At 39.9% G+C, this 24,367-nt stretch overlaps 1 protein-coding gene across 3 annotated transcripts; it reads left to right on the forward strand.

Moving 5' to 3' along the window:
- The first annotated feature begins 7,237 nt into the window (after positions 1-7,237).
- On the forward strand, positions 7,238-22,455 carry Zfp51 (zinc finger protein 51). Of its 3 annotated transcripts, none has more exons than NM_009558.4 (5): positions 7,238-7,285; positions 9,301-9,391; positions 13,161-13,252; positions 18,525-18,651; positions 20,236-22,455. In NM_009558.4, exons 2-5 carry the CDS (start codon positions 9,364-9,366, stop codon positions 22,332-22,334), a joined length of 2,346 nt encoding a protein of 781 aa, NP_033584.3. In that variant the 5' UTR covers positions 7,238-7,285; positions 9,301-9,363; the 3' UTR covers positions 22,335-22,455. The 3 variants fall into 3 exon arrangements, with proteins under 3 accessions (NP_033584.3, NP_001295252.1, XP_030105614.1); NM_001308323.1 differs by having other exon boundaries at positions 7,238-7,271; XM_030249754.1 differs by lacking the exon at positions 7,238-7,285 and adding an exon at positions 7,294-7,571 and having other exon boundaries at positions 20,236-22,444.
- The last annotated feature ends 1,912 nt before the right edge of the window (positions 22,456-24,367 follow it).

The raw sequence follows: 24,367 nt of genomic DNA on the forward strand, positions 1-24,367 counted from the left end.
AAGACTCGGAAGTCCAATTTTGGTACTAGTCTGCTCTCAGATTAGGCTTTTTCTAGGAAAACCACAAGTTCAAAAGTTTAAAGGGCAAGGAGGGGAGCAGCTGGCTTTCTAGGTAAATATTATCAGCTAACCTTTAAGCTGATTGCTCCGAGTAAGGTAACGTGGTAGTGTATGGGTGGTGAACAGGGGAACTTCATAACATTGAGATAACACAACATGTGTATTATAGCATTTTGGCTTCTTAATAGCATTCTTCGGTGTCAGTCAGAAAAACCACAGTGAGCTCCTACATAGGTGCAGGAAGGGCTGCCTAATAGTATGCTCTGACTCAAGACATTTTAGACATATAGTTCATATTGATCTTTGATTTGATGGATCCTATGTAAAGCTTTATGGAACTTTTTAAGATTAGCAAACCTCATTCAGAACATACAGAACAAAACAGGGGATGTGGTCAGCTTGTCCTTAAGTCACTTCTCTGTGTCAATGACTGGCAGGCATGTTATAGCAACAATATAAAGTAGCCGGCAGACATGGAACAAGATGGATAGCTATTGGGGGTGAGTAATTGGACCATAAAAGCCACTATTAAACTCTTAGATTTATCATGCCAAGATGATCAATGATGTGGATCATAGGCACCATACTCAGGTAGGACCGTGTGTAAGATTCCTTCTTTGGAAGCTTGCATGCTGATTCTTTTATCAAAAAAAAAAAAAAAAAACATTCCTCAGGGAGAAATTTCCTTTATTTTGTGATAGAATCTTTGAAGTCATCATCACAAAATTCACACTGGAAAGAGACCTTATGTGTATAATGAATGTGGCAAATCTTTTACTACATGCTAATTCTTAGAACACATCAGACAATTCATACTGGAAAGATACATTACAAATGCAAGGAGTGTGACAAATGCTTTACCCAGGCCTCACATCTTAGAACATATCATAGAGTTCACACTGGAGTGAAACATACTGATCTAAATGATGTGACATAGCAGTTATTCAGTATTCTCTATACTTGCAAAACCCAACAGAATACATAATAGAAGCATAAGGAAAGGAAACATGGGAAAACCTTAAATGAACTTTATATTTCACAAAGTATCACAGAATTTATGTTAAAAATCAAGTTTTGTAGATGGAATTGTGTGAAAAGATTTTCATTTTCAGTGTTTGTGTGTGTGTATGTGTGTGTGTGTGTGTGTGTGTGTGTGTGTGTGTGTGTGTGTGCTTTCATGTTTGTATCACAGTCCACTACACAGGCCTAGTGCCTGTGGAGGACAGAAGGGGCATCAGTTCCCCTAAAGCTGTAGTTAAAGATGGTCCTGAGCTCTCGCTCTCTCTCTCTCTCTCTCTCTCTCTCTCTCTCTCTGTGTGTGTGTGTGTGTGTGTGTGTGTGTGTGTGTGTGTGTGTGTGTGTGTATTTGGAATTGAATCCCAATGCTCTGAAAGAACACCAGTGTTTATAACCACTAGGCCATATCTCTAGCCCTTGGAAACACTTTCCTTGTTCAACATCTCAAAATACACAATTCCAAACCTAGCAGGAACACTGGCATGACCTTTTTTTGGAGTGTCTCTGGAGCCTCCCTGACTAGTAAATCCTAGCCAGATAACTAGTATCTGGTACAGAGAGATCCACTTAAAAGTCCTGGTTCCTGGGAACAGCATTGTTTACCCATGTGCACACCTCTGTTCAAAGGTTTATACATTATATTTCCTTTAACTTGTAAGCTAGTTAGATTTCATAAAACTTCATCTGTGCTTTTGGCTATGCCACCTACTTTCTTCCTGCCCCATCCCCAGTTTCACATTTAATGCACATTATTGAATGTTCTTTTTTTGTTTGTTTGTTTTTTGTTTTTTTGAGACAGGGTTTCTCTGTGTAGCCCTGGCTGTCCTGGAACTCACTTTGTAGACCAGGCTGACTTTGAACTCAGAAATCTGCCTGCCTCTGCCTCCCAAATGCTGGGATTAAAGGCGTGTACCACCACCACCCGGCTGTTCTATTCTTTTATATCACATGTTCCATTTTCTTCTCATTGCACACACACACACACACACACACACACATCTTTAACTTCATTTGAAAAATGAAAGGGGCCCCATGGACATCTCCTTTGGTTTGACCTTTCAGCAGCCCCTGCTCCTCTCAGCCAGTCGTACTACCACTATCTAATTCCCTATCACCTGTATTCCACTGTCCATCCTTTCTTCCTGAATCTCCCACTGATGGTCCATTTCTAGCTGCATACCTTTTACATACAGTCTTACTTTGACAAACAAAACAAAATGTTGAAGCTAAGGCACACATGTGAGAGGAAACATTTGCTGATTGTTGAGGACCAGTCAGCCTCCATAGTCACCATGTTATCAGGTTGCTTAAATTTGCATCCTGATTTTACGCTTTCATTTTTATTTACAATGCTCTACAGATATGTATCACATTTCCATTTTCACACGTGTCAGTTGATGGATACCTAAGCTGATTCCATTGTCTAGACACTGAATAAAGCAGCAATGAGTATGATGAGCAAGTGCTCATTGATAAGATAGAAAGTCCTTGGATTTCATGCCCAGGAGTGGTTAGTGCATATCAGAGTTCTCTGAGATTATCCTTATCATGATGAAGGAAACCACTTTAAAAATAGTGTCTTAAAGGAAATTAATTGGATGTCTTAGGGCAAGTGAATGGAGGGGACATGAACTGTCCATCCTCTAGAGAATCTCCCATTGCTCAGAAATAGACAACTTAGTACCCTCAAGAAGTCTGAAAAACCGGCAAGATTCACTAGTGACCTCCTGCATCAAGCATATACAGTCAGTAAGGACTGCTGACGATGTCAGAGAAGATGATGGCTCAAACCAGCCATGAAGCAGGTACCAATCAAGCTGCCTGAACTTGGTAAGACAGGATAAGCTGCCCGGAGGAGTTAGTGAGTGGCTTGAAAGACACACTTCCTACATCAGGTGAGCTTCTGGCAAGCCGTGCAGAGGTCCCCAGTTTTGCAGCTTCATTAGATAACCCTCACAGTGTGATGCAGATGTCAATCAGTCTGTGCTTCTGTAAGTAGCCCTTCACCCACACTCAAAGTCCCCCTAATAAATCTCACTGATGAGCTTTAGATATGATTTGATGACTAAGAGTACTGTTTGCTCTTTCAGAAGACTCACTTTGCATTCCCAGAACCCTCAAATGGGCATCACTATGTATTCTCAATTCCAGGGGATCCAATGCCCTCTTCTGGCCTCTGCAAGCATTATGAACACACATGGCTCACAGACATACATGCACACACAATATCCCTGAAAAAGAAACCACATTGGTTCACCAAATTGGACTCTGTTGGTTCCCAGACATTGATTTGTCACTGATTACTTATCTGGGATAAGTAGATATTTGTCCTTGTTTCCACAGAAATAGTGTCACATATCAATGCTATAACTGGGTCACACAGAAGTTTTCTTTCTTTCATTTATTCGTTTATTTGGGGGTGGACATCTAGACTGATTTCAAAAGTTGATTCTCTAGTTTTTTTTTTTATCTCATAGCAGTGTGAAACCTCCTTTTTCCATATTTATAACCAACATTAGCTATCATTTCTACCCCTGATAATTGACACTGTAAGTAGAGCATCATAGAAGTTTAACGTGTCCTAGTCTGCATTTTCCTGAGAGGTGTATAACTTGCTTGTTTGGTTTGGCTTTAGTGTAGCTTTGTTATGTGTTTAAGTTTGTTTGTTGTTGTTGTTGTTGTTTTTGGTTTTACATTTTTAATTTTGAGTTTATCCTATCATTAGATCATTTGCTTTCTCTCCTTTCTCCTGCCAAATCTTCCCAAATACCATACCGCTCTCTTTCAAATTCATGGCCTGTTTCTAATGTGTTATTGCACACATGCATGTCTGTACTGGGATTCTAGTAGAATCACTGCATCTATGGTAAACACCAGAATGCGCAGTTGTTGTCTAGCAGTACTTAGATCTTGAATGGTACTTCTGGTACCATAAAGCTATTCCTCAGGAAAGAGTTTGCTTTACTTTGTGACAGGGTCTATCTGTGTATTAACACCTGGCTGGACCCTCTATATAGACCAGGCTGGGCTTGGACTCAGGTATTCCCTTGTTTCTACCTCCAGAGAGCTGGGTTTGAAGGCTTACATGTACACATAACTTCACATAACTCTCTCTCTCTCTCTCTCTCTCTCTCTCTCTCTCTCTCAACTGGGTTTCACTGTGTAACTTTAGCTGACCTGAAACACAGTAGACCAGGCTGGCTTTGAACTCACAGAGATCTGTCAGACTCTGCCTCCTCAGGGAGGAGTTAAAGTTGTGTGCCACCACCGATCATCTTGTAATGTCCTCACCATTACCCAAGGTAAAGGCTCAACATTTAAAATATGAGTAACAATAGGATCTTACGTCTACTGATAATAAAGACTTCTATTACACTAAACTGGAAAATCTAATTGAAATAGGTGAGATTCCAGGACATATAACATATCGAATGTAAACAACATGAAATAAATAATATTAACAAGACTACATATAGCAATGTGACTACACATAGCAATTAGAAAATTCCACCTTTTAAACAAATTATTTTATTTATTCACATTCCAGACATTACTCCCCCGCCCCTGCTCCGTGGTCTCCCCTCCCACAGTTCTTTATCCCACTTCTCCTCCAACTTGCCTCTGAGAGGGTCCTCCCCCCAATCAGACCTCCCCTTTCCCTGGGGCCTCACTAGGCACATCTATCACTGAGGCCAGACCAGGCAATCCTTTGCTATATATGTGCTGGAAGCCTCAGACCAGCCCATATATGCCGCCTGGTTGGTGGCTAATCTCTGGGAGCTCCCTTTGGTCCAGGTTAGTTGAGACTTCTGGTCTTCCTATGGGTTTGCCCTCCCCAACTGCTTCTTCAATCCTTCCTCTAATCCAACTATAGGGTCCCCTCCCCCCAACTTCAGTCCAATGGTCAGGTGTAAGCTATCCTGTGTCTGTCTCAATCAGCTACTAGTAGAGCCTCTCAGAGGAGAGCCATGCTAGGCTTCGGTCTTCTCCATTTTTGCCCCTGCATTCCTTTTAAATAGGAACAGTTCTTGGTCAAAAATTTTTACTGAAGGTCAGCAAGCCTGTCCCTCCACCTCTATCTACTGGAGGTAGTTCCCCCTACCCACTGTTGGGCATAAAATGCCATCTTTGAAACAACCCCACAACAAGATTGACAGGATTTTATTTCAAAAAACCAATTTCAAAGTGACTTAACAGCTACCACTTATTGATACAAAAGAGAAAAACTTCCTGACTCTTAACTATTACCTGATACTAACCCAGATTCTGAGCCAGTCTTGGTGGACCATCCCATTAATCCTAGCATTTCAGAGGCAGAGTAGGCTGACCTTAGTGAGTTCAAGGACAGCCTGGCTCTGAAAAGCAAAAACAAAATAAAAAACAAAAACAATCAAACAATTTAACAAATAGAAGTCCTCCACCCGATACTGATACAATTAAAAAGAAATTATAGACTGATGTAATTTAAAAACAACTTTGAGGGGCTCAGGAGATGGCTCAGAGGTTAAGAGCACTGTGTAGCCTTCCAGAGATCCTGAGTTCAATTCCCAACAATCACATCATGACTCACAACCATCTGTAATGGGATCCAATGCCCTCTCCTGGTATGCAGGTGTACATGTAGATAGAGCACTCATGTAAAAGAAATAAATATGTTTCTTTTAAAAAAATGTTTTTTGAACTGGGCATGGTAGCACACTTCATTAATAATTGTGTTACACAAAGAAAACCTTTCTCAAATGAATGAGTGAGTGAATGAATGACCTCCCCCAAGTTTTCTATTATTAGCTATTTCACACTTGCATATTGCATTTGTATGTCCACATCAAGTATTGCCCAATATTTTGGTATACTTTTGATATAAAGTACATATTCCACTCCTAAAACTCTGCTCTTCTGATTTACAATTCCAACAAACCTCTCGATTGTGTTCATCTCTATTCATATTGCCAGGGACCCAGTAAGATAGGAGCTATGTGTTGGAGCCTGATGTGCTCAGCACAAGATGACAACTAAAGGTAGTGATTATTCTCCTACAATCTATCCATAGCCAACCTCTGGGAGGTAAAGTGAGCTGTTCCAGTTCCTAGAATGACTGTGGTCTTGTGTGAGGCCAGTGAACATAAAGACAGCTGCTGTTGGTTACTGATTACAATAATTGTATGGAGTCTAGAGAATAGTGTGTCTTAGCCCATCCTCTCCTCTTTTCCTTCTTATATCCTAACCACCTCTTCTTTGGTGTTCACCAAGCTAGATGAACTAACTAGTAACTGACTATATTAAGACTAGAACCATATACCTTATTTTTTGCATCTGTGCAAGTTAAGGTCTCTGCATTCAACACTCCAGAAAAAAGGGAGGGAGGGAGGGAGGGAGGAAGAGAGAAAGAGATAAATAGATAAATAAATAAATAAATAAATAGAGGGGTGGAAGGAAGGGAGGAGAGAAGGAAGGAAGGAAGGAAGGAAGGAAGGAAGGAAGAAAGAAAGAAAGAAAGAAAGAAAGAAAGAAAGAAAGAAAGAAAGAAAGAAAGAAAGAAAGAAAGAAAGAAAGAAAGAATTGGTTTTTCTCACTTTAAGCATAAATCACAAGACTAACTCCTTTCTGAGTTAGTAAAATGACAGACCGCCATCTAGTGGTAACATCAGTACAGCACAGGATGAATTCGGCCCTGGGCGGATAGCAAAGAGCCACTGAATTCTTGAGACACCTATTTCTTTTCAAATTCCAAGTTCTTTAAAAGTCTCTCCCAAGTCAAAATTTTAGGATTTGCTTTTGGCTTCTCATGTTTGTGTTTTGGGGATGGGACTTGGGCTTCTGAATTTAGCCTGTGTTGTTGTTGTTTGGTACAAAGTATGTATTCCAGCGGCTGGAAGTCCAGGAGGTGTTAGGCTTCCGGTCATTTATCTAAATGGTTCTGAACTCACTATGGGGGTCAGATATCGGGGTGCAAAGTCCTACCAGATCCACTTCTGGTCTAGCTAGCAGCAAGCATGAGGGGAGGCTGGGCGAGCTGACAGCTGGGCCTGTGTGGAAGGCAGCCAGAGACAAAGTGGGAGGGACGGGTCTCCGCGGGGCAGGGCCACTCACCCGGAAACGGAGGGTGCAAGCACATTGGACGTTACCAGGAAGTGTAGAAAAGTGTTGAGTGGGAGGAGTTAGAGGAGTGACGTGAGCGGAAGCTGGGAAACTAGGTGAGTGAAGCCAGGTAAGTTGAGAACCAAAGCCAAAAGTGTTAACGACCTGTTCACGTCCAGAGCTCACGGCCCTGCACCGTAGGGAATCGCGTAGTGTAGACCTGGGATAGCAGAACGGGGAGGAATTTAGGGGAAGGTAAAACGCCGGCCAGCCGTGTGCCGCGCGGGGCATCTTGGGAGAGTCAGCAGCACAGCAGCTGGAACCATAGCTCAGAAACCTCCCAAGTCAAAGGAGCTACGGGGCTGGGAAGGGGCCGGAAGAGAGCAGGGCGTGATCAGTTTTTCTGGTGTTCATAAGTAAGCTGGCTCGATATATTTTAGTGCATATAAACTGAAATAATCCTGATGTGTTTTTCATTGACCAAATGATTGCCAAAATATTCAAAATAGTAGAATAGTAGAATATTTTAGTTTATCTACTGAAGTTTGCAAACCAGTTCTCTTTGTTGAGATAAAGGATAAAGCTCTTTAAATTTACTTACATCCATGCTAACTCCACTGTTATACCCAGGACATACTTGGTGACTTAACATCCCCAGAGAGCTTTTAGCTATTACTCATGAAAGGAATGGCTGGAAATGTAACTGAATCTCAGCGTATATTTGTTGCGAGTTTCGTAGATATAGTTGTAAATATAACTAGAAGTGATTGTCATCACTTCTTCCTCTCCTTCTAGTCTCTCACTCCTCCACTACCTTCCTCCCCCTATCCTACACCTTCCTCTCTTTATCCTCAGAGAAGGGAAAGCCTCCTGTGGATATCCACCCTCCTTGGCATATCAAGATGCAGTGGGATTAGGCACTGCACTGAGGCTATTGAGGCTAGACAAGGCAGCCCAGTTAGGGAAAGGGGATCCAAAGGCAGTCAACAGAGTCAGAGACAGCCTCTGCTCCAGTTGTTAGGGGACCAACATGATAACCAAGTTGCACATCTGCTACAGTTCACAGTTAGAAAGGACATTATAAACCAGTTTTTAATCCTTTAATCCCTGTATCCTATAACCCTTTAATCCTTTAATCACAAGCCTTTAATGCCTACACTTAGGAAACTGAGGCAATTGGATCTGGGAGTTCCTTGCCACCCTGGTACATAAAGGGAGTTTAAGGACAGCTAGAACCACAGAGAAATGTCAGTGGGAAGAGGGAGAAGGAAAAGGAAAAAAGAAATAAAACAGAAAAGGTATTATATTGTATATGATGGTACTATAAATCATCTTTCAAATAATTACTTTAGCTCTTCTATATCAGAAAAAAGACAGCAAAAGTATTTTGTCTCCTTAGTTCTAGAAAACCACTTTGTCCATGAACACAAACTGTTTTTTGGTTTGGTTTGGTTTAGTTTGGCTTAGTTCCTGTGTTTGTTTTGTCTGTGGCTTGAACCCATTGTGTCCCTCTGTCTGGCCCAGAACTCATCCTGTCATGTAGACTAGGCTGGACTGGAAGTCACTGAGTTACACCTGACTCTGTTTCCTGAGTGCTAGCGTTAAAGGTGTGCACCAGGACCACTATTCAAACTGTTGTTTTGTATTTTGTGGTCAGTTCACGGCCACCAGTGTGACTGTGGACTTCTGCCAGAAAGAGGGGCAGTGTCAGCACCATGCTGGGAGTGCTTTGTACAGAGACTGGAGGTTGTAGAATTACAGTATTCTGGTTTGTGTGGGTGAGAATAGTTTGCTTCAGCCGCCTTTCACTGAGAAAAATCTCCTCAGGACTGTACTTTCACTCCTCAGGGTTTTGTGGCAAGTCCTCTGCAAGCATTAGCTCCTTTGGGAGAATAGGACTTCCATCATTTTTAGTCCAGGATAAATTTGGAACCTCACTAGTGTGTAATATTCTCATCCCAGTCATTCAGTTCCATTTCTGCCCCTCAGATTTGGCTGAACTGTGATTGGAAGAGAGTTTTCAGTTACACTAACTGAAAATGCTTTCTAAATATTTTCAGTATTCTGACACTGCATAACATCTACTGAGCACAGTACTGTGCAAGAAATGCAGGTGCTTGCTGAAGATCTCTTTCTTATGTGCAGGGCTCACTGATCACCCAGACCTGCTCACCTGTGGAGCAGAGCAAAGAGCCCTGGAAGATGTAGATGGAGGAGACAGTCACTAAGGATCCAGGTATTTTGGAGGATTGGTGAGGGATGGCAGGGGGTTCAAGTGAATGTTATAGTGGGACACAATATCCATTTTGCTACGTTCTGTTTCACTGGAAATGATTCTGGAGAAAAATCTCCTCAGGACTGTACCATTGTAGAGATGAGAAGACTTTCTACAAAAGAACTGATCCTAGGAGGCAATAAAAATGTATTTGATCATGCATGTGAGTGATGATGTCCTTATTCCATGCACATCACTGATTATGTCTATATACCAATATTAAATGGTTTTCATTTCAGTGATTTTAATGTATTACAAAATGATAAAAATTAATACTTCTAGATGTAATGTTTAATGATTTGTGGAGCTTTTGGTATTTTAGCACATTCTCTTCTTTTTTTAAAAGATTTGTTTATTTTATGTATATGAGGACACTGTAACTGTACAGATGGTTGTGAGCCTTCATGTGGTTGTTGGGAATTGGATTTTTAGGACCTCTGCTTGTTCCAGTTGGTCCCATGCGCTCTGGTTGGCCCTCCTTGCTCCAACCCAAAGATTTATTTATTATTATAAATAGGTACACTGTATCTGTCTTCAGACACCAGAAGAGAGTGTCAGCTCTCATTACGGGTGGTTGTGAGCCACCATGTGGTTGCTGGGATTTGAACTCAGGGCCTTCAAAAGAGCAGTCAGTGCTCTCTCTCTCTTTTTTTTTTTTTTTAAATTTCTTTATTTGTCTTATATTATGTGAGTACACTGTCATTGTCTTCAGACACACCAAAAGAGGGCATCGAATCCCATTGCAGATCACTGTGAAACACCACGTGGTTGCTGGGAATTGAACTCAGGACCTCTGGAAGAGCAGACAGTGCTCTTAACCATTGAGTCATCTCTGCAGCCCTGATATTCTCTACCTATTAGTGTTAATTCCTCCATTCCTTAAAATAATGCCAACAGAGTTTTGATGAAAATCAGGAACTATGTTGCAGACAGGTAAACTCTGTCTATCCTGTCTTTCCAGGGATATCTTCTACTGTCTATTGTCACGTCAATTCCAAGTGGTTTCCACTGCTGTGATTGTAATATACTGTGAAATCACCTCTAGGTGTGATCCTCTTCCTATTTTCTAGCTCTGTGCTGCTCCTTGGTAATTTCAGGATTACTTTCTGTAAAATATGCAAGTGGAATTTTAATAGGAGTTGCTTGGCGTCTTGGAGAAGAGAAGCCTCCTTCTCAGTTGTGTTCTCATGTGTGAGAAGCACGTGAGGCAGTGTGCCACTTTTCACATCTTCTGCAGTCTCCTGTTTTCTGTCAAGGCAGGTCAGGGTCTGCTGTCAAGCTTTCCTGGCCTGCTGTTGCGTAGAAAGTTAGGAGGACATTCACCTCAGGCTCAAGGCAAGGAATGAATGATGCTATGGTCCTTGGTGAAAGGAACAGGGAGGCCAATGGATGAGATCTACTGTGTAGATGTCACCAGCTGTTCCTGCTAGCTTGTGGAGTATAAAATGGTTATGCAAAATACACTCAGGGCTGCTTCAGTATTCATTAACACTCCTCCAGAATCGATCTCTTACCTCTGTATCATCTTTCTGCCTCCCCTTTCTTTAATCCTCACTTGCCCTTAGGGACAGATAGACTCCTGCCAGTGAGTTCTGACACGACAGTCTGCATTCTGGGTTTTGTAACATGCACTTGTGATGATCAAGGACTTGGTATCTAGGAGCATTTTATCATTTGCTAATACTCTTTATTTCCTATTTTAATACTTTTGTCTTGATTTTTCTTTCACTAGCGTAATTATGGTCATCTCATCTTTACTGCAGTCCATATTCATGGTATTTAAAAAAAGATTCCTTCTGTCTTGGTATTTTGTATTTTTAGATATGAAATAAATTTTTGTAGAAAATATGTTTTAATCTCTGCTGTCATTTTCCTTTTTTGAATGCTGTAATCTGTTTACATGTTTAGCATAGAGAATATTGCCTACTTAATTTCAAGAAATTACTGAAAGAAATGCATTTATTGTTTAGGAATTTGAATGTGGGTAGTATCTAGGGAAGATGGAAACCTGTGTATATTAAATTTACATTATCTCATGACCTACACTTAAAGCTTTTTAATATGTGTACATTTGCCCCCCCCCCCAGCACCTGTTGAGCATTGTCTTGGTCAGGGTTTCTATTCCTGCACAAATATCCTGACCAAGAAGCAGTTGGGGAGAAAAGGGTTTATTCAGCTTACACTTTCCACATTGCTGTTCATCACTAAAGGATGTCAGGACTGGAACTCAAGCAGGTCAGGAAGCAGGACCTGATGCAGAGGCCATGGAGGGATGTTACTTACTGGCTTGTTTCCTCTGGCTTGCTCAGTCTGCTCTCTTATAGATCCCAAGATTACCAGCCCAGGGATGGCACCACCCACAAGGGGCCTTTCCCCCTTGATCACTAATTGAGAAAATGCCTTACAGCTGGATCTCGTGGAGGCATTTCCTCAACTGAAGCTCCTTTCTATGTGATAACTCCAGCTGTGTCAAGTTGACACACAAAACCAGCCAGTACAAGCATGGTCTGTTCAATCCATATGCTTCTTTATTGATTATATTATTATATAGACGTTTTTGGTGGATGGATTTGGCAGTATGATTCTTGATGACTTTCTTGACAAGCTTACAGTTATTTTACCCTATTTCTTCTATGTTTATGTCTTGCCTTTTTCCATAATTATATCCCTGCCGTGGTTTTTCAACTTCTTCCTTCAAATCACATTTCCCTGTTATTTCCCTCTCTATTATTCCCCAACATCCCACCAAGGTCTCGCTTTCCTTTCTGGTTACTGCAGTGACTCCAGGTTATAAACTCACTTCTGACAATTTGGAGATAGGAACTTCCTATGAGAGCGAACATGCAGTATCTGTCTTTCTGGGTCAGGGTCACTCCATTCAGAATCATCTTTTCTAGTTCTATCCATTTACCTACAAATCTCTTGATTTCAGTTTTCTTTACATCTCCATCATATTCCATAGTGCATATTTACCTCATTTTCAGTTTCCATTCCTCAGATAAGGACATTTAGGTTGTTTCCATTTTGTAGCTGTTGTGAATATAGTACCAGTGAGCATGAGTAAGCATGTATCTCTGGTGTAGGATTTGAGTGTTTGGAGCATATGCCAAGGAGTGGAATTGCTGTCTCATCTCCTACACTTGCTTAATTGAGGATTCCCCATATTGATAGCCACAGTGGGCACATTTTTTGTTCATGGGGTTTTTATTCCCAATGCTTTTGTTTTTGTTGGTTTTGGTTTTTTGTTTTTTTATGTTGTTTCTGTTTGGAATATTGCTAGTATTCTTATTCCTTCTCTGTGTTAGTGTTTTCCTGTCTTGCCCATAGATGATCACTTCCCAGTTCTCCTGTATTTAACTATTCTTCACATGCAGTGTATTATTTCTTAGGTTCTTAGATAGTTCTTCTCTTCTATTTATGTAGATTTTGCATCTAATTTATTATGTACTGTGCTGCTTTAGGGAACTGAATTTTGTTCATTTGTAACAATCTTGAAGTGCTCTTATGTCTCCATCAATTTAAAGTAACTTTTTTGAGTGCAGCACCATGGTTGATGTTGATTTCTCTCTAAGTTTTAGATGTCTTTTCATGCTGCTCTGGATTTGGGAATTGCTGATTGAGCATCAGGTGGTGTTCTGTTGCTTGGGTCTTTTTAATATAGTTTAAAACTGTTCTTTAATATCTTTCAGTATTAATTTTTGCTTTTCTTTTTTGGCCCCTTATATGAAAGCATCACAAGCTGGAGAGTCATTGTACCTGAAAGAGAAATTCAAAGAAGATAAACAGAAAGAAATGGCTTATTCACCAGTAAACATGCCCCAGGTCAGTGGTCATGTCTACTTTTTTTCTAGAAATTTATCTTCAAACATTGCAAACCTTTAATTTTCTCCTTCTGATAATTTGCTTTAACTTGATTATAAAACATGTTGACAACACATACAAAATCAAACTCTGAAATTAACCAGACTGATTATAGAACTGATTGAAATTATATGTGGTTACATTAGTCATTGAGAACTAAAACTCTAGAGACACTCATTTAATAGTTTCAATATACAATATATTTTAATGAATTTATCTATCACCAAAGCCCCAAAAACCAGTGACAGAATTAGACCTAAAAAAAAGCAGTCAACTTAGTATATCTTTCATAACTGCATTTCACTACCTGCATTCAGTTCTACCTCATCCCCCTCATATTTAACTTTTCATTTTTTTCTCCATCTTCTACTGTGCTCACATGTACATTGTTTCTGTATAGATATATTACTGGCTAAATTATTCATATGATATGAATATGAATATTCCTATAAGGGAAAATGTGGTTTCTTCTTTCTGACATTGTATGACCTCATTTAATATTACGCATTTTAAGCCTAGCCATTTTTCTACAACTTCTTATTACATTTTTCTCATTGGTTGAATAGTATTCCATTTTCGCATTACCTTATTTATTTATTGCCTTTTGATCCCAAATGCTGCATCCCCACTCCTGTTTCCCTCATCACATAGTCCCTCCATCCATCCCCCTTCCCCTTCTCTTCCAAGAGGGTAGAATGCTCCTGGGACTTTTCCCTCACCCTGGTACATCAAGGCTTTGCAGGGCTAGTCCGGTCCATTCCCACTGAGGCCAGACAAGGTAGCCCAGTTAGGGGAATGGGATTTACAGGCAGGAAACAGATTTATAAACAGCCCCTGTGCTAATTGTTTGAGGACTCACATGAAGACTGAGCAGCACATCTGCTATATATGTGCAGGGGGCCTGTGTATGCTCTTTGGTTGGTGGTTCAGTTTTTGAAAGCCCCCAGGGGTTCAGGTTAATTGACTCTGTCTTCCTATAGAGTTTCTATTCTCTAAGGATCCCTCAGTCCTTCTCCCAGCTCTTCCCAACCTCAGTCCAATGTTTGGCTGTGAATTTCTGCATCTGTTTCAGTCAGCTGCTGGGTGAAGCCTCTCAGAAGACATTTATGCTAAGCTCTTGTCTACAACATAACAGAGTATCATTAATAGATGTCTAAGACTGGTGTTTGGCCATGGGATGGGTCTCAAATTGGGCCAGTTACTGGTTGGTCATTTCCTGTTCCATCTTTATCCCTGAATTTCTTGCAGACATTTGTGTCTACAGTTTTGTGGGTACATTAATGTCCTTATCACTCCTCTGGGGTTTCTGTCTGGGTAGAGGAAGTAGCCAATTCAGGTTCCATATCTCCATTGCTAAGAGTCTTAGCTAAAGTCACCCCCATAGACTCCTGGGAGGCTCCCCCATATCAAGTCTCTGTCACATTTTATAGATGCCCCCACCGCCATCCTCATCAGTCACTGATTTCCATTCATTCTCCCTGCCCTCTGGCTCTCTCTTCCTTTTCTCTCCACACCAGATCCTGACCCTCCCCCAATCCCCTCCCTATCTCACCTCCACACAGTTACCTCCCTCCATCTGGCTCCTATGACTATTTTATTCCCCCTTCCTGAGAATCAAGAATCCTTTCTTGGGTCTTCCTTCTTGTTTAGCTTCTTTGAGTCTGTGGAGTGTAGCCTGGTAATCCTGTACTTTATGGCTGGTATCCACATATAAATGAGTACATACCTGTCTTAGTTAGGGATCTCTTGCTGTGAACAGACACCATGACCAAGGCAACTCTTATAAGAACAACATTTAATTGGGTCCAGCTTACAGATTTAGATGTTCAGCCCATTATCATCAAGTCATGATCATGACAGCTCCCAGCAGGCTTGGTGCAGGAAGAACTGAGAGTTGAACATCTTGTTCTGAAGGCAAAGTTTGCTTTCCCACAAGCAATGGAGAAGTGTTTATCTTGCTCCACATCCTTGCCAGCATTAGCTGTAACTAGAGTTTTTGATCTTAGCCATTCTGATGGGTGTAAGGTGGAATCTCAGGGTCGTTTTCATTTGTATTTCCCTGATGACTCAGTACATTGAATTTTTCTTTAAGTGTTTCTCTGCCATTCAGTATTCTGCTGTTGAGAATTCTCTGTTTAGCTCTGTACCCCAGTTTGTAATTGGGTTATTGGTTTGTTGGTATCTAACTACTTAAGTTCTTTCTTTATTTTGTATATTAGCCCTGTGCCAGATGTAGGGTTAATGAAGATCTTTTCCCAATCTGTAGGCTACCATTTTGTCCTATTGACATTTTCCTTTACCTTACATAAGCTTTTCGGTTTCATAAGGTCCCATTTATCAATTGTGGATCTTAGTGCCTGAGCCATTGATGTTCTTTCTGTTCGGGAAGTTATTGCCTGTACCAATGAGTTCCATACTATTTCCACTTTCTCTTCTATTAGACTTAGTGTTGAGGTCATTGATCGACTTGGACTTAAGTTTTATACAGTGTGATAGATACAGATCTATTTGCATTCTTCTTCATGCAGACATCCAGTTAGACCAGTATCACATCTTAAAGATGCTTTCTTTTTTTTCATTCTATGGTTTTGGCTTCTTTGTCAAAATTCAAGTGTCCATAGGTATGTGTGTTTATTTCTCGGTCTTCAGTTTGATTCCATTGATCAAACTGTCTGTTTCTATACCAACACCATGTAATTTTTATTACTCTGTAGCACAGCTTGAAATCAGGGTTAGTGATACCTCCAGAGGTCCTTTATTGTACAGGATTGCTTAACCAGGCCTGGTTTTTTGTGTTTCCATAGAAAGTTGAGAATTGTTTTTTCAAAGTCTGTAAAGTATTATGTTAGAACTTTGATGGAACTTACATTAAATTTGTAGATTGCTTTTGGCAAGATGTCCATTTTCACTACATTAACACTACTGATTCATGAGTATAAGAGACCTTTCCATCTTCTAATATCTTCAGAGACTTAAAGTTCTTGTCATACAAGTCTTTTACTTGCTTTGTTAGAGTTACACCAAGATATTTATGTTATTTGTGGCTATTGTGAAAAGTATTGTTTCCCTGCTTTCTCTCTTAGCTCATATATTGTTTATAGAAGAAAGGGATACTGATTTTTTTTTTTTTTAGTTAAATTTGTATCTATCCACTTTTCTGAAGGTGTTTACCAGCTGTAGTAGTTCTTTGGTAGAGATTTTGGAGCCACTTATGTATACCATCATATCATGTTTGACTAGTGATACTTTAACTTCTTCCTTTCCAATTTGTATCCTTTTAATCTCGTTTCGTTGTCTTATTCTTCTAGCTAGAAGTTCATGTATTATATTGAAGAGATACAGAGAGAATATGTCCAATTTTACTGAATTACTTAAGTTTCTCTCCATTTAATTTGATGTTATTTCTTGGCTTGCTATACATTGTCTTTATTGTGTTTAGGTATGTTCCTTGTACCTCTGGTCGTTCTGAGACTTTTAAAATGAAGAGGTGTTGGATTTTGTCAAAGGCCTTTTCAACATCTGCCGCCAACCAGCCTCAGTTGGCCTCCCTCAATCTGTGGAAGAAATCAGGGTCTCAGACAGGCAGGCAAGGAGTTGGCGCAGAGGGGTGACAAACAGCCACAGCCACAAGGGAGTGTGCTGTATCTGAATGTGATTTGTCAAATCAAGCATCAGACTTTTAATACAGAAGAAAATAGGGAAGTTAGGTGACACATCAGCCAAGGTACAATGAGGTTACCTGATGCTTAATGACTCTTACACAAAACAAAGGAATGCAAACATAAAGACTGGCAGGAACTGGGCAATAAAACAACTGAGACAAAGTCAGTTCTATCTAAGGTCAGCTATATTCTTAGAAGCCAGGTATGATGTCTTTACACTCTGGGGGCAAGGGCTTTCACACCCAAGCCATGGTTCTAATTAGGGAGTTCTGCTCTAGCTAACCTTCTCATGAATAATGCAATATTCTAGTTCCTCTATCTCTCTTACAATACTAGAGGCAATTCTGAATGTTTCTAAATAGGTAACATTCTTACTGAATTCCAAGCCCAGGGTCAGCTCAAGGACTACCTAGGACATTGGTGAAGGCCAGGAAGCAAAGTTCGATTTTGCTTAAGTATTTGGCAAGTCATTGCTTGGAGGGACCTATAATAAAACAATACTGAAGGGAAGCACACAGATACATTTACAAGGACAAGTTTGGAGCATTCGTTATCCAGGATACTACGGTTCCAGGAGGCTAAGTTTCCGTGAAACTCTTTGCCTCAGGATTGCTTCCAGGTTTCTAGGCCTGTCATGCAAGTCACTACTACCAGCAGACATCTAATGGGATGATCATGTGGATTTTTTTCTTTCACTTTGTTTATATGGTGCATTATTGAACCATTCCTGCATCCCTGGGATGAAGCCTACTTGATCGTGGTGGGGTTTTTTTTTAATGTTTTTTTGAATTCCGTTTGCAAGTATTTTACTGAATATTTTTGCATCATTGTTCATAAGGGACATTGATATGAAACCCATTTTTGTGTTTTGTTGTTGTTTTCAGTCTGTCTGTGCTTTAGGTATCAGGGTAACTGTGCTCTCATAGAATGAGTTTGGTAATCTTCCTTCAGTTTCTATTTTGTAGAATAGTTTTGAGGAGTATTGGTATAAGCTCTTTGAAAGTCTGGTAGAATTCTGTGCTTAACCCATCTAGCCCTGCCCTTTCTTAGGTTGGAAGACTTTTAATGACTGCTTCTAATTCCTTAGGGCTTATCAGACTATTTAGACAATTTACCTGATCTTGATTTAACTTTGATAAGTGATATCTATCTAGAAAATCATCCATTTCACTTAGATTTTCTAGTTTTGTAGAGTACAGGGTTTTAAAGTAAGCCCTAATAATATTTTTAATTTCCTCAGTGTTCAGTGTTATGTCTCCCTATTCCTTCTGATTTTGTTAATTTGGATACTGTCTCTGTGCCTTTTAGTTATTAGATTATGCACTGTGTTCTATGAGACATAAAGTCTATATAACAGATAGATAATCATCAAATGTATGTCTTGTTTCATGGATATGCTTCTGACTATTATGTCATCCTATTTTTACAAAGGTAGACCATTAATTATAGAGTGTGACTATATTAGAACTCATCTCTTTGAGTAATGGTCTTCATTCATCTACATTCCATCTCCTTATTTTCAGAAAAGCACTGTGCCCAGCATCACATGGTCACTCTTTTTTTTGTTTCAGGGTCTGTTGACATTCAGGGATGTGGCTGTGGACTTCCCTCAGGAGGAGTGGGAATGCCTGGACTCTGATCAGAGGGCTCTGTACATTGATGTGATGTTGGAGAATTACAGAAACCTGGTCTCTGTCGGTGAGAACATTTTGCTTTAGGAACTATCAACTCTTCTTTTATATGTACTGACTTTATACACAGTAAAAGTCTTTGTTAAAGCTCTTTGGAAACAACATGAGAATAGAAAAATTTGGACAGTAGAAAAGAACTTTTCATGATATTTGATATTTGCTTTCCATTTTGAACTTTAGAACTCTCATGGATGCTTTATTTTGTTTCCACAATGTAATCAGCAATATTTATCTTCATCTCTTAGAGTTCCATGTTTATCATTATAATTACATGGTTCTAACTGTGGAAAAAATAACTTAAGATATGCAAAATGAAATTTCTCCCTAAACATGGTGACAATTCTGACAGGAAATAGCAATTGGGAATCCATTCCTGGATTCTTCTATTTTGTGTTGTCTTTATGTACTGAGGAGAGTACTGTCTTAGACATCTGTATTCTTTCTAAAAATTGTAGCATGGGTCAACCTCACAAATCTCATAGATTATTGTATACACTGTAGGCCTGGTTACCTATCTGGAGCAAATGAGTTTTCCCTGGAAGGTGGAGAGGAGAGAGGAGCCATAACTAGGGTAGGCTAGTAAGTGAGCAGAACAACTGGGAAGGATTCACATGAAAGAGAACAAGAAGGAAAATACTTCTTCTGCATTCAGTTCCACTTGAAATGATTCCCAATCATTTAGCTTATTATAATATCCTCGCCCCAGATGCATCCTGCTCATTGTAACTGTTAAAAGACGTTGGTGACTTTCTTCACCTGAATTGTGGCCACTTAATACTAGTATAAAATGCAATTTTACTTGACTATGCTGATATCAGATTGTTTACTTAACAAAATTATGTGTGTAGCATGAGTCCATGAAGTAGCGTTATTCTGCAATTGCCTTCCTTTACATCCTTCATTTTCGTCTATGGAGAAAACACAGAAGAAGCCTTTCTGCAAGACGATCCCAAGAAGCAGTGTCCTATGTAAGCTTAAGAACATCCCTCTAAGGGAAGTTAAGAAACACAGCAGTGTGTAGCTCAGACAATGGAGGAAAACAATAAGCAATAGCTGCCCATGACAGCCCTACTTCAAATGATCTAGACGCTAGGCTCTGTATTCAAGATATCTGGCAAAGTACTCTCTTTGCTTCCATTATTTTTGAGAAATCTGTTATGGTATTTTTAGAAAAAAAAATGTTAACCCTTTGATTTTACGTAGGCCTTTAATATTAGAAGGATTGGGGTCTTCTGAACTGTACATTTCGTTGAACACAAACACTATGAACCTGGATTGTGTTACACTCTTTTTCATCAATTTTTGAATAGAGACGATCAGTCAGTAAGCTTCATCCCAAAGGTAATTACTGACTCAAGTATTTGATCCATCTTGAGCCATCAAACATTTTCCATGAGATGCCATGTCTATTATATATTACAGACCCTTGAAAGCTGTCAGGATATGTTTGTGGTAATCCATAAAATTACGATGAAGGAAACATGTCTAAGTAGTTGCTGTCTGACTTAAGCGAGAACATAGGGAGACAGTCATTTATCAAATGTTTAATCATAGAACAAGCCCTATTAATCTGAATTATATTCATTTTCAGAGAACTACTGCATATGTGATACAGTCCATCAACATGTAAAGACTGAAAAGGAGTCTTGTCAGGGTAATAAACTTGGTGAAATGCTTCATGAACCCTCCAACTGTGCCCTTTATAATAGAAGTGACACTACAGAAGCCTCTAACAAATTCCGATGCTGTAACAACGAGGATGTCTCTGTTGACTCGTCAAATCAAAATAGATATAAAAGCACGCATACTGGAGAAGAACCTTGTGAGTCTAAAGACTGTGAGAAATCTTTAACTTTGTGTTCTGACATTAGTCAGGATCAAAGACTCTACAACGCAAAACAGCACAGACAGGAAGTATACGATGACTATTTCAGCTCTGCATACAGTCTCATGCAACCAACAGCCTACATTAAAGAGAAACCACACCAGTGTGGCAAATGTGGGAAATGCTTCAATACCTCCTCAAGCCTCACTGTCCATCACAGAATTCATACTAAAGAGAAACCCTACAAGTGCAGTGTCTGTGACAAATCCTTTACCCAGTGCACACATCTTAAAATACATCAAAGACGTCATACTGGGGAAAAACCTTACAAATGCAAAGAATGTGAAAAATCATTTGTTCAGTTGTCAGCACTTAAAAGTCATCAGAAATTGCATACTGGAGAGAAGCCTTACAAATGCAAGGAATGTGACAAATCCTTTGCCCATTATCCCAATTTCAGGACACATCAGAAAATCCATACTTCAGAGGAACATTGTAGTTGTCCAGAATGTGGCAGGGAATTTCACCAGCTTTCACACCTTAGAAAACATTACAGACTCCATACTGGAGAGAAGCCTTACAAATGCAATGAGTGTGACAGATCCTTTACCCACTATGCATCATTAAGATGGCATCAGAAAACTCATACTCCAGAGATACATTATGAATGCAAAGAATGTGGTAAGTCCTTTATTGAATTATCACATCTTAAAAGGCATTACAGAATCCACACTGGTGAAAAGCCTTATAAGTGTGAGATATGTGACAAGTCCTTTACTACGACCACAACTCTTAAAACACATCAGAAAATCCACACTGGAGAGAAACCTTACAAATGTAGAGAATGTGACAAATCTTTTATTCATAGTTCACATCTTAGAAGACATCAGAATGTTCATACTGGAGAGAGACCTTACAGATGTAAGGAATGTGACAAATCTTTTCATGAGAGCGCCACTCTTAGAGAACATGAGAAAAGTCATACTGGAGAGAAAACTTACAAATGTAGAGAATGTGACAAATCCTTTACCCAGCGTGCATATCTTAGAAATCATCATAACAGAGTTCATACTGGAGAGAGACCTTATGAATGTAAGGAATGTGGCAAATCTTTTACTACCTGCTCAACTCTTAGAATACATCAGACAATTCATACTGGAAAGAAACCCTACAAGTGTATAGAATGTGGTAAATCCTTTACCAATAATTCATATCTTAGAACACATCAGAAAGTTCATTCTGGAGAGAAACCTTACAGATGTAAGGAATGTGACAAATCTTTTACTAGCTGTTCAACTCTAAAAGCACATCAGAATATTCATACTGGAGAGAAACCTTACAAATGTATAGAATGTGACAAATCCTTTACCCAGGTCTCACATCTTAGAACACATCAGAGAGTTCATACTGGAGAGAGACCTTTCAGATGTACAGAATGTGACAAATCTTTTATTAGGTCTTCTCACCTTAGAGAACATCAGAAAATTCATAGTGGAGAGAAACCTTACAAATGCAGAGACTGTGACATATCATTTAGCCAGATTTCAAATCTCAGAAGACATCAGAAACTTCATACTGGTGAGAAACCTTACAAATGTATGGAATGTGACAAGTCCTTTACTCATAACTCAAATTTTAGAACACATCAGAGAGTTCATACTGGAGAGAAACCTTATAGATGTGCCGAATGTGACAAATCTTTTACTAGGTGCTCCTACCTTAGAGCCCATCAGAAAATTCATACTGGAGAGAAACCTTACAAATGTATGGAATATGACAAACCCAATACCCAGGACTCAAATCTTAAAAGACATCAAAGAGTTCATACTGGAGTGAAACATACCTTTTTAAATAATGTAACATAGTATTTATCCAGTATTCTATCTGCTTATAAGTCATAAGAATAAGAAACATGGGAAATACTTTAATGAACTTTTAAATCTCATAAAATAATGCTAAAATAAAAATTTGCCTATTATGTCAAAAGCTTCTCTCTCTCTGTCTCTGTGTGTGTGTGTACACGCACATATGGTTTTATTATTCTGCACTACATGCATGCCTGAGGCCTCAGATGGAACCTAAGATTCCCTGATGCTTGATTGAAAGACAGTTGTGAACTGCTGTGTGTGTGTGTGTGTGTGTGTGTGTGTGTGTGTGTGTGTGTATGTGTGTTGGGAATTGAACCCAATACCCTGAAAGAACAGCCAGTGGTTTTATCCACTAGGCCATCTCTCTAGACCCTGGGAAAAGGTGCAATAAAGCCTTTGTTCAACATCCAAAAATACATAATTCCAGGTAAGGTAGTGCACACCATTAATCTCAGTACTCAAAAGGCAAAAGCAAGATCTTTGTGAATCAGAGGCCATCCTAGTCTAAATAGTTCCAGGACAGCCTGAACTACATATACCCTATCAAAAAATAATAATGACAAAATGTAATGCCATTAAATATGTGTCAAAGACTTCTAATTTTGCTGTGATTCATAAAGTTCCTACTTCTAAGAAACCATATAAAGGTATGCCATATGATGTGTTTATAAAAAGATGAAGAGAAGGGGGATATGTTTGGTGGATGTGTAGTCAGGAATGTGGGAAGGGGTGGCTTGGTGGGCCTATGCTGAGGCATCCTTTACTGCTGAGGGACCAGCCACTTGAAGGTATAGTATAGAATAGGGTATATTCAGAGCATGGGGAGGGAAGTTGAGAGAATAGTAGAGGCAGAGAAAGTCAGAGAGAGAGTATGTGTAGAGAAGTAGAGGCTGGCCATGAGCATATAGGTGAAAAGGGAATCGGGAGAAAGCTAGAGGAAGGCAAGAGCAAGAGAAGAACAAGAGAAAGGAGGGAGGAAAACAGCTGCTTTTTTAAAACTTATTTATTTATATGGGTATAAATACACTATAGCTGTCTTCAGACACACCAGAAGAGGACATCAGATCTCATTACAGATGGTTATGAGCCACCTTGTGGTTGCTGAGAATTGAACTCATGACTTCTGGAAGAGCAGTCAGTGCTCTTAACTGCTAAGCCATCTTTCCAGCCCCTGTCTTGCTCTTTTTTTTTTTTTAATCTGTATTCACATTTTTTTCAGTTTCATGTATTCTTATTTATTAATTTTTATCTTTTTTGGTTATTTTATTTTTTTACATTTCAAATCTTATCCCCCTTCCCTGTTTTCCCTCTGCAAACACCCTATCCCATCCCCCCACTCCCTGCTTTTGTGAGAGTGCTCCCCCACTTACTCTCCCACTCCTGCCTCACCACCCTAGCATTCTCCTACACTGGGGCATTCATTCTTCACAGGACCAAGGGCCTCCCTCCCATTGATGCCAGATAAGGTAATCCTCTGCTATACATGCATCTGGAGCCATGGGTCCCTCCATGTGTATTCTTTGGTTGGTAGTTTAGTCCTTGTGTCCTCTGAGTGGTCTGGTTGGTTGATATTGTTCTTGCTATGGGGTTGCAAAACCCTTCAGCTCTTTCAGTCCTTCCCCTAACTCCTCCATTGGAATCCCTGTGTTCAGTCCAATGGTTGACTGCAAGTATCCGCATCTGTATTGGTCAGGCTCTGGTAGAGCCTCGCAGGAGACAGCTATATCAGGCTCCTGTCAGCAAGCACTTCTTTGCATCAGCAATAGTGTCTGGTTTTGGTGGCTGCATATAGGATGGATCCCCAGGTGGGGCAGTCTCTGGATGGCCTTTCCTTCAGTCTCTGCTCCACTCTTTGTCCCTATATTTCCTTTAGACAGGAGCAATTCTGGGTTAATATTTTTGAGATGTGTGGGTGGCCCCATCATTCAACTGGAAGTGTGGAGCATGCCTAACCTCTGGATATGGTCTCTACAGGTTCTATCTCCCCTTTGTTGGATATTTCAGCTAATGTCATCCCTATAAGATACTGG

This window comes from Mus musculus, chromosome 17 (genome assembly GCF_000001635.26).
Source record: "Mus musculus strain C57BL/6J chromosome 17, GRCm38.p6 C57BL/6J".
Taxonomy (NCBI): Eukaryota; Metazoa; Chordata; class Mammalia; order Rodentia; family Muridae; genus Mus; species Mus musculus.